General features: G+C 34.5%; 1 protein-coding gene across 1 annotated transcript; it reads right to left on the reverse strand.

The window, feature by feature from the left end:
• Positions 1-2,524: 2,524 nt before the first annotated feature.
• Positions 2,525-10,872, reverse strand: LOC130447102 (protein takeout-like). The gene is made up of 5 exons (XM_056783759.1): positions 10,614-10,872; positions 5,205-5,343; positions 3,826-3,959; positions 2,733-2,882; positions 2,525-2,676 (listed from the first exon to the last, which is right to left on the reverse strand). Exons 1-5 carry the CDS (start codon positions 10,870-10,872, stop codon positions 2,525-2,527), a joined length of 834 nt encoding a protein of 277 aa, XP_056639737.1.
• Positions 10,873-13,490: the final 2,618 nt, after the last annotated feature.

Here is a 13,490-nt window from a genome sequence, read left to right on the forward strand (position 1 = left end):
GTATAGAATTAAAAATCATTTTTTTTTCAAATAACCCTCGCATATTTTCGTTTTTATTGTTAAAAGTTTTTATACTTTTTTTTATGACAGTTTTTATTACAGTTTCCCACCTCTATTTTATCGGAAATTGCAGTTGTCGAAAGATGGCGTTTAATATATTTTCATATAGTCCCTGTATAGAGAAGTCTGGACAGGAGCTATAACGCCCATGTGTGTGTGAGAGAGAGAGAGAGAGAGCTCCGTGTCCTTTTCTATTCTGTCATTTCAAGAAATTACTAGCGTCGGTTTCCTATCATGTGGTCTCGCGAATGTAAACAAAATAGTCTAGAATTGCATTTGACTCGTCTCGTTTTGTAATTTCATTATTCATGTCTATAAATCCATCATAAATTTTATATAATTTGAATATATGTGGTAACATATATGTCCCAATAGTCAATAACATTGTTCGATCATTTGAACAGACCACTGTTCCACGAGATGTTCTCATTGGAGCCGCCATTAATTTCGTAATACGAGACAAACCAATCGTTTCTATACATTCCTATACAGATTTAATATTATAAATGTATTTCAAACGTTATTGTATTGACGTGGCAACGCTGGTGAACGAATTCAGATAATCGCGTTATTTCAATACGTTACTACGAATCATTTATAGTCTAGAGATGGAAATTTCTTCTAGTTCTTCTGTCGGTTCCAAAATAACAGCTTCTTTCTTTTTGAAAAACTATTTAAGAGGAATGACTTCCAAGTCTAGAGGAGGGAATTTGTTCTATCCGTCAGTTCCAAAATAACAGTTTCGCAGTTTCTGTTATTTTAATAGATTGCTATAGTAAATTGATGCTTTTTGTAATTTATTTTTTCTCTTTCGATTTTCATTTAATTTAACGAGTTTTATGTTTATTTATATTCGTATCTTTTTGAAAAACTATTGAACATGAATCATTCAAAAGTCTAGAGGAGGGACTAACTTCTGTCAGTTCCAAAATAACAGCTTCTTGGTTTTTGTTGAAATAGCTTTTTTATTTAAAATCTTTTTATTTATTTTAACAGATTTCCATTGTAAATTGATGCTTTTTGTAATTTCTTTTCTACTATTTTCGATTTTTATATATCTTAACACGTTCTATGTTTATTTATATACGTAGTTTTCTGAAAAACTATTTACCATGAATCATTTCGTCGATTTTTATAATTCTTAAAATGTTTCGGGTTTTTATATATTCGTACCTTTTTGTAAAACTATTTACCATGAATCAATTTAAAGTATAGAGGAGGGAATAACTTCTTGCTTTTCTGTCAGTTCCAAAATAACAACTCCGCGGCTTTTTTTTGATAGAGTGTTTTTATTTCAAATCTTTTCAATTATTTCTACAGATTTCTATTGTAAATTGATGCTTTTTGTAATTTATTTTTTCTCTTTCGATTTTCATTTAATTTAACGAGTTTTATGTTTATTTATATTCGTATCTTTTTGAAAAACTATTCAACATGAATCATTCCAAAGTGTAGAGGAGGGACTAACTTATGTCAGTTCCAAAATAACAGCTTCTTGGTTTTTGTTGAAATAGCTTTTTTATTTAAAATCTTTTCATTTATTTTAACAGATTTCCATTGTAAATTGATGCTTTTTGTAATTTCTTTTCTACTATTTTCGATTTTTATATATCTTAACACGTTCTATGTTTATTTATATACGTAGTTTTCTGAAAAACTATTTACCATGAATCATTTCGTCGATTTTTATAATTCTTAAAATGTTTCGGGTTTTTATATATTCGTACCTTTTTGTAAAACTATTTACCATGAATCAATTTAAAGTATAGAGGAGGGAATAACTTCTTGCTTTTCTGTCAGTTCCAAAATAACAACTCCGCGGCTTTTTTTTGATAGAGTGTTTTTATTTCAAATCTTTTCAATTATTTCTACAGATTTCTATTGTAAATTGATGCTTTTTGTAATTTATTTTTTCTCTTTCGATTTTCATTTAATTTAACGAGTTTTATGTTAATTTATATTCGTATCTTTTTGAAAAACTATTGAACATGAATCATTCCAAAGTGTAGAGGAGGGACTAACTTCTGTCAGTTCCAAAATAACAGCTTCTTAGTTTTTGTTGAAATAGCTTTTTTATTTAAAATCTTTTTATTTATTTTAACAGATTTCCATTGTAAATTGATGCTTTTTGTAATTTCTTTTCTACTATTTTCGATTTTTATATATCTTAACACGTTCTATGTTTATTTATATCCGTATTTTTTTGAAAAACTATTTACCATGAATCATTTCGTCGATTTTTATAATTCTTAAAGTGTTTCGGGTTTTTATATATTCGTACTTTTTTGTAAATTTATTTACAATGAATCAATTTAAAGTATAGAGGAGGGAATAACTTCTTGCTTTTCTGTCAGTTCTAACCAAAATAACAGCTTCGCATTTTTTATTAAAAAACAACATTAATTCGATTATTAATTTAATTATAAATAAATTTTGATTATAAATATGTTACAATTCCTTAAATCTAATCTAAAAATAATTCCTTTATAGGAATTCGACTGAAAAACCGTTGGAATAGATCGTTATGGATAGCTAGCATTGCAGCTTTAACCGAATCCTTCAGATCTTCATTGACAATTTCCCAATTATCGTTCAAAGCTTTGTTAATTATGGTACCTAAAAATATAATAAAGAAAAATCCAGACCCCATATTTTCGATCCAAAAAACTTACTCATCCTTTCGTTTCCGTTGAATACATTTTCGAAATCATACGTCACTTTTTTTAGAGTATAATCGAAGTCGCTTTTGACAAGTTTAGCGTATTCTTCACCATGTCTTTGCTCACTTTCCCATTCCAAATCGTATGAATATACACCTTCAGCTATAAAAACCAAAAATCTTAATGTTTTTATCGGAAATACTGATTGTGAATGCCGTGGACTCAATTAGCAATTAGTTGTAAATCAGAGCCGTTTGATCACCGAACAGGGGTGCCATGTTGTAAACACCAAACTATTTAACATGTGCAGTAACATTTTTTTTTCATAATTTGGTACAACTGTTTTTGAATCAATATTTCACAAATATGCACGCCACTCGTACCAAATTAATAAATGAAAAATAATGTTACATCTAACAAACCGTCAGTCCATGTGGACTCATCATTTCCACTGTTTACCAATGAAACCGTCGAATCATAAACATAAATGCATTGGCCGAAGCTGTCGAAATATTCCTGCCAGACAGTCTGCGATAAGCAGTGGCATGGCTAGGTGAGATTTATTTAATTCAGAAATAGAAATATGCCGTTCTTTAGACCATGGGCGATTAAACACAATGAAATTGCACAGTTTAGTGAGAAATATTGCGTCAAGTTTTGTCAGCTTGTGGTTTTAAAGCACAAAAAACTGAATAAACGGATGGTAATAACCGAATCGTCAAATATAGTTCGATGGTAACAAGATTTTTTGCGTCAGATAAAAAACTACTGAAGTTCTAATAGAAGAATGGGGTACAAAAAGGGCTCAGTACACGTCTGGTACTCTGTTTAAACCAAACGCCCTTACAGCTAGGTACAATTTAGTCATCTATTTACGTTTTATAATTTAATATTCAGTTGTAGCGAATATTTTTTCGCATAAGTTAAAAATATTGTGAAAAGTATTTATAAAAATAATAAATTTATAAAATGAGGTATCTACGCCTATGGTAGATCAAACGAAATTGTCGGCAAGGGTTTCCATACAAGTTTTTATAATGTGCAATTGATATTGGAAGAACTATACAAAACACTGAGAAAAATATAGTCTAGAATCTCAACTTACTCATAGTTAATTTTGCTATTCCATGTCCATTTAAATTAAATACCAAAATCCGTCCGGCCATTTCGTATTGACCGGTTACGAATAACATCGGAACTGTGCTGAGCAAATGAGCTTTTTTCTTCTCGAAATTTACACTGGAAAAAAGTCAATATGAACCAATTTTGTATTATTTTCAAAACCACATTTATTGTTTTCCTGGTACAACAAAAATGTTTTTATTAACATATTCATCTTTACTATTGAGAAAATTATGAATCGTCATTATTTTTTAATTCAATACGTTCTTATCAAGAGTATACAGGGTGGTGCCTCGATCATAGAATCATAAAATCCTAAATATTCGTTTCCCAAAATTCGTATTTACCTGAAGTACATTCGAACCATATTGTAATAAAATAATAACTTTTTGATAATAAATAAATTTACAAATTGAAAATCATCGATGTCCTTCAATTTGAAAATTGCTTCCAACCCGAGGCAAATGATAGACACGTTAAAACCGGCCTCTTTTAGAAAGAAGACGAAAGTGCTGTTTCATCAAGACAAACTAATCGATAAAAACGATGGCGTTCTCGTATCACTGTCCGGCTCCGACTCCAATCTTGGTATTTGGTATCAAACCTAACAAGGACTGAACTGGGTATTATGTTGTGCCCTACTTGACATTACCAAAGGCCGATGTCCTTTGGAAAGCCGTGTCGATACTTTGGCCAAAACCTTTTGACCCAATTTGAACCAAGCTGCCTATGTTGAACCACGTCCATGTAAGTTCTGATCTATCACCAATGACGTGGTCTGCAAATTCTTCCTTCTTAATGCAGACAGCGGCATTCCGCATTATCCGTGATGCTCATAGTATGGAGATGGCTTCTTAGATGACCGTGTCTGATCACCCGGAAGTACTACAGCTTCCTTTACCGTATCCGACATTTCGTACGCCAAACTTTTCTTCTATCTATCCCCTCGTTTTCCTGGATATCTCCGTCTTTCATATTTACTTCAATTACTTCCTTCCAGGTCCTTGAGGGTCTTCCTCGTCTCCTTCTATTCTGTATGTTTTCTTCAGTCATCTGTTCTGCTCCATCCTCATCACAAATCCGTACCCGAGCAGTTGCTTTGTCTGTATTCTCGACGTGTTCTTCGTCGTAAACCTTCTGCACGATCTTCCCAAGTAGTCTCTTAACACAGCCTCAAATATTTACTCTTATCCAACCATCAGTTGCCGGCACTCGCATAAGAACAAATTATAGTGGAATATCTTTCGATGAAAAATTGGAAAAAAACAGAGCCTTGTGGATCAGAAAATGGTATACAAAGTTAAATTTATATTTTAATTTAATTCGAGGAATAACTTTTGAACAATTCTGTAAAAAACTTACTCTACTCTCAACGGTTTAACATGTTCTAATCCGTAAACTTTCAAATTCGTCAATTTCACCGAGAAATTATTACTACCATGAACTTCTATCAAAGGAATATCCATAGGAGCAAATTTTGGCAGTTTCAACTTCTTATCACCTGAAAAAAAAATGTTTTCGTATCTAACTGATATTCTCTAAATAAATTATTCCTCAACTGATGTAATGTGAAATCCAGAGACTAAGTTTAAGCTCATATTTCTTCATTGTTCGGTCCATACCTTTGGACACGTACGAGGCTTGTCCACAAAAGGTTCCCAAGGAATTTTCTCAATGAGAAACATGTTTATTGAACAATATATGTTTGGAAAGCTTAAATTTAAACTAGGCGCGTTGTAGCGCCGGGAAGATAGGTTAAAACCTGTTCTTTCAGCTCGGCTTTAGTTGTGAAATTCGTCCCACCCAAATGTTTCTTCAATTCAAAGAAGATATTAAAATCACTGGGGACAAAGTCTAGAATGTAAGGGAATTGCGAGACGGTATACCAACAAGATCTGTACGACCGTCTTTGGATTATTTGCGCGTATTTTGCACGCTTATACACTTTTTTGCATACACCTCAAACGGTTTGGAATGAACGTCCGCTAGAGGAACGATTTTTGAACACAAGAAACGAATAAATCAACAACTCTAGTATTATAAGCGAATTGATTGAAGTAATTAAAACATATGTAGGATCGAGATTATTGCTCTATTCCATCCTACAGCCACGCACGAAACACGAGTTGTCTTCAGCAGACTAAAGCCGACAATAAAAGTCTAGTCAATCGAGAGTAAGACGTAGACCAGCGTAGTCCGCATTCGGCCCGCGATGCCATTCGTTGTGGCCCGCGAAATGTTTTACGGAAAGGATTATATTTTCTTCATCCTTACATACCTTACAACATGAAAAAGCCGTGTCGCTTGATTCTAGCAAAGGCAAAAAAACCTTTTACTGATGGCAATTTAATTAAAAAGTGTGCCGTTGAAATGGCCAAAACTTTCGAAGATTCTAAAATGGCGGAGAAATACAAAGAAGTTGGATAGGATAGTTGCTATGGGTGAGCAAGTAGAAAAGTCTATGCTTAGCCTAGTTAAAACAAGTTCATATTTCTCACTTTGGATGAAAGCACTGATCAATCAGATGTTAGTCAGTTCCTAATATTTGTGCGTACTACTTTTGACGATTTTACCAGTAAAGAGGAGTTATTTGATACCTGCCCTCTTTATGGAACGACTAAAGGAAAAGACATCTATGAGGCTGTGAAGAAAGCAGTTGATAGAATTGGAGGTTTCGATAAATGTTCAGCAATAGCAACAGACGGGGCCCCATCAATGACAGGTAAAAAAAAAGAACTGGATTAGTGGGTCTGCTTCGAGAGAATGGTGTTACTTGTCCTGCAATCCATTGTATTATACATCAGGGAGCTTTATGTGGAAAATCAGTCAAGTTTTTCAAACCGTGAGTAAGATTATAAATAAGATTAGAGATGGAAATCGATCCCTTCTACTCAGGCAACTTAGGCAGTGTTTAATGGAAACAGAGGCTGAGTATGGAGACTTGCTAATGTACAACCATGTAAGGTGGCTGAGTGCAGGAAAATGCATGGAACGGTTTTTTGCCATAAGGAAGGAAATTCCTGCATTCCTCAATGAATACGTTTCATCGGACACAACTGAAATGGAACGAAAGCTTAAGGATCCAGAATTCTTAAGAGAGTTAGCTTTTTTAACAGATCTGACTAATCATCTTAACAATTTATACTTGAAGATACCAGACGGTTTCTGATTTAATCGGAAAAATAAACGGATTTCGGAATAAGCTGAGCGTGTTTAAACATGCTTTGGAAAAGAACAACCTGACATACTTCCCTAGCTGTCTGCAACTAGCAGAAGAATTCAATAGTGAGGAAAATATTGAGTTTTCATGCTGCAGTTCACAAATTCAACAAGTTATTGTTGAATTCAATACAAGATTTGAAGTAATCGAAAGTCTCAAAAGCAGTTTACTGCTTTATAATAATCCTTTTGGAGCAATCATTGAAGATCAACCACCCGACTTACAAATTGAGTTATGTGACTTTCAAGCTGACATGTTCCTAATCACCAGACAAGAAAGGGGACCTGAATTTTTCAAATTACTGTCTAAAGAGAAATTTCCAAATCTGCGAGATTTTGGACTGAAGATTACATCAATGTTCGGAAGCACATATAGATGTGAAAGTTCCTCCATGAAGTACATTAAAAACCACAACAGAAGCAACCTCACCGATTCTTCCTTACGTCATCTCGTGAGACTGTCTACAACTGAACTGGAGGTGGACATTTCCTCATTGGTGGATGAAGCCGATCGACCACAGTCTTCAAATTAGATATGACTTTTCATTATTATTGCAATGTTTCTCTTAGCTCTCAAAAAAAATATGTATAAATTTTCCATTCATTTACAAAAACGTACTCGATGAGCAATAAAAGATATAATACTCTTTTTTTGTTTTAATTATTTTTATACCTTACATTATTTTGTTATTACTTTAACAAAATTATTAAATGGCCCGCTACCACATCAAAGGTTTTAATTTTGGCCCTTGGTGCCTTGCAAGTTGGACACCCCTGACGTAGACGGTAAAGATCAGGCAACTAAGAAGACTTTCCGCGTGACTTCCTAAACGGCGTTTTAAGAAGAAAACAACCACTAAACAACCAAGAACCATCCCTACATATACGTGAAAAGGTCCTCATCTTGATGAGGTTGACACTTCTGATGATGATTTAGTTGTAAGTTTGGGAAGAACACTCTAAATATCTTAAGTTTCCATTGAGAACAAATATTCTGATTTGACATATGTGGGTGAATCTTGAAGGAAATTAGGGGTGCAGAGTATTTATTGAAAATCTTTGTTTTATTGTGGGAGTTAAAAGTTGTTTTGAACTTACCGTTAAGAAGATGTGGAATGGCGAATTTAGCACTTTCTATGGCACAGGCGCTGAAATTTTTCGACGACCTCGAACATGAATGTAAATAGCTGGCTGAAAGTGAAAATACTTATACTACTTATGAAAAGTGTGGAAATATTTGAAAATTTATTGAAAATATATAAAAAAAACTTACGTTTATGTACGAGGGCTTCACTAATAGTGGAAAGTTGTGTAAACGTCAAAGAAACTACCAAAAACAAAATCATTTTGAGTTCTGTTGGTTTCTATAAACTAAATTCGAATGAAGTACCGAACTTTGTTCAAATGATTTTTATACTTTTCGAAAATATAATGACGTTCCATATTTCCTTTCGAAATTTAATTATTTTTTAATCACCAACATTACCAAACAATAAACTATGGAATTTTTGGAAAGTAGACTTCCGGTATGTAAGTAAATTTTGACAGCTCATAATTACACCGAAGATTTTCGAAAAATTTCTAATATTTATATAGGGCGTTCATAATAATAGATAAAGCAATTGGGGAAATTTTGTAGCCAAACAAAAATAATGTACCGGGTTTTTAAACTATAAACTAACCTATAAATTACGAGGATGGTTCCAGAAATACCTAACCCAACTTAAATTTTGGAAAAAATTATATTCAATTTTCAACGTCATCTCCTTTTAGCTCCATACCCTTTTCCCAGCAAAGTTCTTTGACCACCGATCCATTTTTTCAAGTCTAGTAACAGAAAATAACCTGAGGGGGCTAAATCTGGCGAATAGAGTGTATGAGGTAGCAATTCAAACTTTAAGTTATTAATTTTGGCCATTACAATAACGAATGTGTGAGCTGGTGTATTTTATTTATGAAACAACACTTTCTTCTTAACCAAATGCGGCCGTTTTTGGAAATTATCCCACGAGTATTTGCCTTATTTGGAGCCAGTTCTATCTTTTCATTTGATTGTTTTGATTGTTCGGGTATGAAGTGATGAAACGGCGCAAAAATTCAGCTTTATTTCTGTGAAATATTACCAAACACTCGATGGAAACATTTTCAAGACGCCGTTTGTATTCCATTGTGATCAAAAGAGGTACTTATCTTGTCCAAACTTTCAGTAGAAGATCTTCCAGTATCTTTTTGTGAATTTTCTTTAATATTTCTGGAGTCGTCACCTCTTTTGGTTAACTACTGCGATGCTAGTTTTTCCAGGTCGTACGGCTTCGTTAAAACTTTCCTATCCAATATTTTACTGTTGATAACGAAGGATTAGTCTCATCCAGAGTAGAATCTAGTTCCGTTTTTATATAGGTTGGGCTAAACCAGCGTGGCTTCCTCAAACTTGAAACATATACTGTATAGATTGTTTAGTGGTGTTTTTGAAGCAATTCAAAACTTTTGAAAAGGTAATTTCAAATGAAGTATTTCGAAATCAATTCTTGTTGTTATATACATCGCAGTAACCAAAATTGATTTTACAACTGAATATAATATATAATTTCGCACAATTTTTAGTGTCTTCTGTATATAAATCATGACTCGATATCAATTTTCGTTTCAACTAACAGTCTGCCGCACACAAATACGTGATTTGTGAAAGCCTAAACTAAATACTAAACAAGATGGCGTCTTTTAACTTGAAACATTTGTTGTATAGATTGTGTACTTTCTAATACAGTGGTTTCAAGTAACTACCGCCATCTATAGGTCATGCCAGGTCCCAGAGGAAGAACCATCCTCGTAATTCGGGAAACGACTGAAAGGACATGTTGTTTTTTGTTTGAATACGTACGAAGCTATGTTTTAAAATCAAAATTCAGTTAATAATATTAAAAATTCATTATACTTAATAATTTATTTCAATGTGACATATTTAGAAGTAGGAAAATAACATCGATCGTTTATACGAATTATTTATGCAACGCATGTCGCTGTTCAATTTTCTCTGTATTTTATATCATTGGGTTAGTTTGAATAATACATTTTAATTATTTTTCAGTAAAGATTATGCTTAATAATTATGCACAACAGTGTGTAATTGAAATAAAGTGCAAAAAGATTATATAAAAATAATACAGAATAAAAAAAATTATAATATTTAAAGGTAGTTGTGGTTTTTGCAAGATTTTTGAATCGCCATTCATTATTACGATTTTAATGCTCGCAGAAAAAAAATTTCATGCCTCCGAATGTAATTCTGTTTATAATGTTGCAAAAAAGTGAAAAAACTACCGTGCTGATATTTCCAAGTGTACAATATGCAGGTACATTGGTTTGGTACTGTTTCAATTTATGTTTCTGGTTTTAAGTACCTAATAATTATTTTTTTAAAATACCTTATCATTGAATTCTCATCTTGTTTCAGTCTTTTCAGTTGATTTTTAATTGTAGTTATCCATGCAGGCGGGTTTTTTGATTTTTTTTTAATTATTATTTTATTTATGTCTTTTCAGTTAAGATTACGTAACCGGATTAATTCCTTGAATGAGTTTATGTCGTGTGGTTGATTAAGCAATTTGTTAGGGTCAAGAGAACTAATAGCAAGTCCGGAGAGAGTCTTCACTCTGCTCAAAGCAACGTAAGCTTGACCTTTTGCTAATAAGTTTCTACTTAAATCTACAACTGCTCGGTCTAAAGTTGTGTCCTGTAATTTATGCACCGTCACTGCCAAGCATAAAATTAAGTATTCGTCGCTCGATCTTGCCTTTACCACGTAAAGCATCAAATTCTGTAGCACAAGGCTCTATCCGGACTCCAATACCAGGTCGGTTCCCTGTTATATTTGGGTCATCGAACTCCAAATACTGCTTGTGGCAGTTCTCCCGGCTCCAACTGCTCTCTGCGTAGTGCTGGCCAATCTATTCGTCGGATAACACCCATAGCACCTTTAACCAGCCCATGGTTAACATTGATGTTCCGTCTTAGCATGGCTCGAGAGCCTACATCTAATTTGAGTTGGTTTGGTATACCACCTGTTTTATTGGGATCTTCAAGTAAGTATTCCTCTTGTGGAATATGTTTTAGGATCCAATGAGATGTCTACAGCACTAACGGTGTATACTTTTGTGAGCTTTTCCAACTTTTCTGTCATAGTCGCGTTATATGCATCAAGCAGTCTGGTTGTTGGGAAAATTCTGACAGTTTCTCCATCGTCAAATGGCCCTATCAACGGTACTCTGCGATTTTCTATGATAGATAACTGACGCATTGTAAGTTCTCCAACGTGAAGACTGTTTAATATGTCCACAAAAGTTGTATCTCCAGCTTGCCTCATATTTTGGGGTAACTCACAATAATGAAGATATTTAAATCGCACAAGACAATAATTATAGTAACACGTAGGTCCGTCCTCGTAGTAACAAGGTAACAAGAAGTCACAACGATACCGCGTTTTAAAAACCTAGTGGCGCCATCTATCCGCACATGTCTGAATTATTTTAATTAGCTATTTTTTATCGTTCCATTTAATATTAAAACTGCAAGTTATAAACATATTTACAATCAGTGTTTAAAATCCTTCATTTTGATACCCAACTCGATGTGCTTGGTAGTAAAAAAAATTTTTTTACCTCACAACATGGCGTCCAAAATTCGCCATTTTGGTTTTTTTTTAAATGTCTCCTATCCAAGAACACTTGGGCTAATGAAACGAATCTAACGATACCTCAAATGTGAAAATCCGTTTAGCGGTTCTGGAGATACAAGGTTATAAAGAATATTACATACATACAAGATACGCGTTAAAAAAACATAACCCTTCCTGGCAGTCGGGTGAAAATACGACAAAATGAAAAATTAACAATGGATTCTGCCGCCTCAGCGGCGTCGCAAATGAAATCTGCACAAACTCTATTCTGATTGATTCATAGTTGAGGTTTCGAGTAGTGGAAACGACAACTAAGACGATTAACAAATTTATGCGAATAAAAAGAGAAAGATAATGGTGCACCGATACTCTTTCTCTCTCTTCCAATAGCACCAGGAGGGCAAATAACAACGGCCGTAAGCCATATATTGTTGAGAGAAGTCGCCAAACATAAAATATATCATATAACGCCCTCTAGCGTTTTTTCATAACAACGTTCCCTCTCACCCGCACCTCTTCATAGTTCATAGTATCATTGTGGGCGGCGAAGTACATAGACTCGTCGTGTCCCACTCGACGTTACCAAAGAAAGATGTTCTTGGAGAAGCAGACGATTTGACTTCAATCATTTGCTGTCATGTCATGGTGGGAGGCTTGCCCAAGTGTTTATATCGCGTTCGTATCAGTACTGAGCGCTCACAGATGGCGTGGTCTGCAGTTTGATCCTCCTCTATGCACTAGCAGTACTCCGGATCGTCCCTGATACCCGTGGTGTGGAAATGGCGTCTTAAATAACCGCGTCCGGTTACAGATTTCACGCCTATTTAGTTTTAGTTGGTGCAGTTGTTTGGTGAGGTCTATCTATGTGTGCCATGTCAAGGCTTTTAGCTACACCAAGATGGGTGAGTTCGTCTCTTCGTTACCCAAGTGACTGGGCACCCAAACGAGCGGATCTTGCAGCTGTTATTTGTAAAACTTTCTTGCATTCCAGCACTAGCCTAGAGCACACCTTATGACTTGTATTGCAGCTCTGCAAATTGAGCAGATTGAGTGTTCATGTGGCGTCGTTTGAGTATCGAGCGTCCGCACTCCATTACGCTTTGGGTCTATAACTTAATTATTGCGGTTTGATAAGAGATGGCGTAACTTGTATAATATTACATCGTTCCAATATTCCGAAGTGTGTTTGGGTGGAGATCTTCTTCATTACTTTAATATGAAGAAAAATGCTGCCGAAAGTCATGGTATTTTGATGGAATCTTATGGTGAACATGCTCTAGCGGAGCGAACGTGCCAAAAGTGGTTTGCACGATTTAAAAGTGGTGATTTTAGCTTGAAAGATTATAAATGTCCTGGGCAGCCAAAAAAGTTTGAAGATAGAAGCATTACTCGATGAAGATTGTTGCCAAAGATAAGAAGAGCTCGCAGAATCTTTGGGTGTCACTCAGTAGCCATTTCAAAACGTTTAAAAGCAGCTGGATATATTCAAAAGCAAAGAAATTGGGTTCCACATGAACTCAAGTCGAGAGACGTCGAAAGGCGGTTTTGCATGTCCCAAATGTTGCTGGAACGCCACAAAATGAAGTCATTTTTGCATCGTATTGTTACTGGTGATGAAAAATGGATCCATTACAACCCCAAGTGTAAAAAATCATATGTGAAATACGACCAACCAGCCAATTCAACGGCAAAGCCGAATATCCATGGCGCGAAGATAATGGTCTCTATTTGGTGGGATCAGAAGGGTGTGCTGT

This window comes from Diorhabda sublineata, chromosome 7 (genome assembly GCF_026230105.1).
Source record: "Diorhabda sublineata isolate icDioSubl1.1 chromosome 7, icDioSubl1.1, whole genome shotgun sequence".
NCBI lineage: Eukaryota > Metazoa > Arthropoda > Insecta > Coleoptera > Chrysomelidae > Diorhabda > Diorhabda sublineata.

What these genes read in the sequence shown, in the direction of transcription:
- LOC130447102 (XM_056783759.1), bottom strand. Translation starts at nt 10,872, where the DNA reads ATGCTTTACGTGGTAAAGGCAAGATCGAGCGACGAATACTTAATTTTA. An exon ending in CAAGGAATTAATCCGGTTAC is followed by an intron (nt 5,344 to 10,613) that starts GTAATCTTAACT and finishes TTTTTTTTTCAG; the next exon opens with GTGATAAGAAGTTGAAACTG. An exon ending in GTTAAACCGTTGAGAGTAGA is followed by an intron (nt 3,960 to 5,204) that starts GTAAGTTTTTTA and finishes ACTTTTTTCCAG; the next exon opens with TGTAAATTTCGAGAAGAAAA.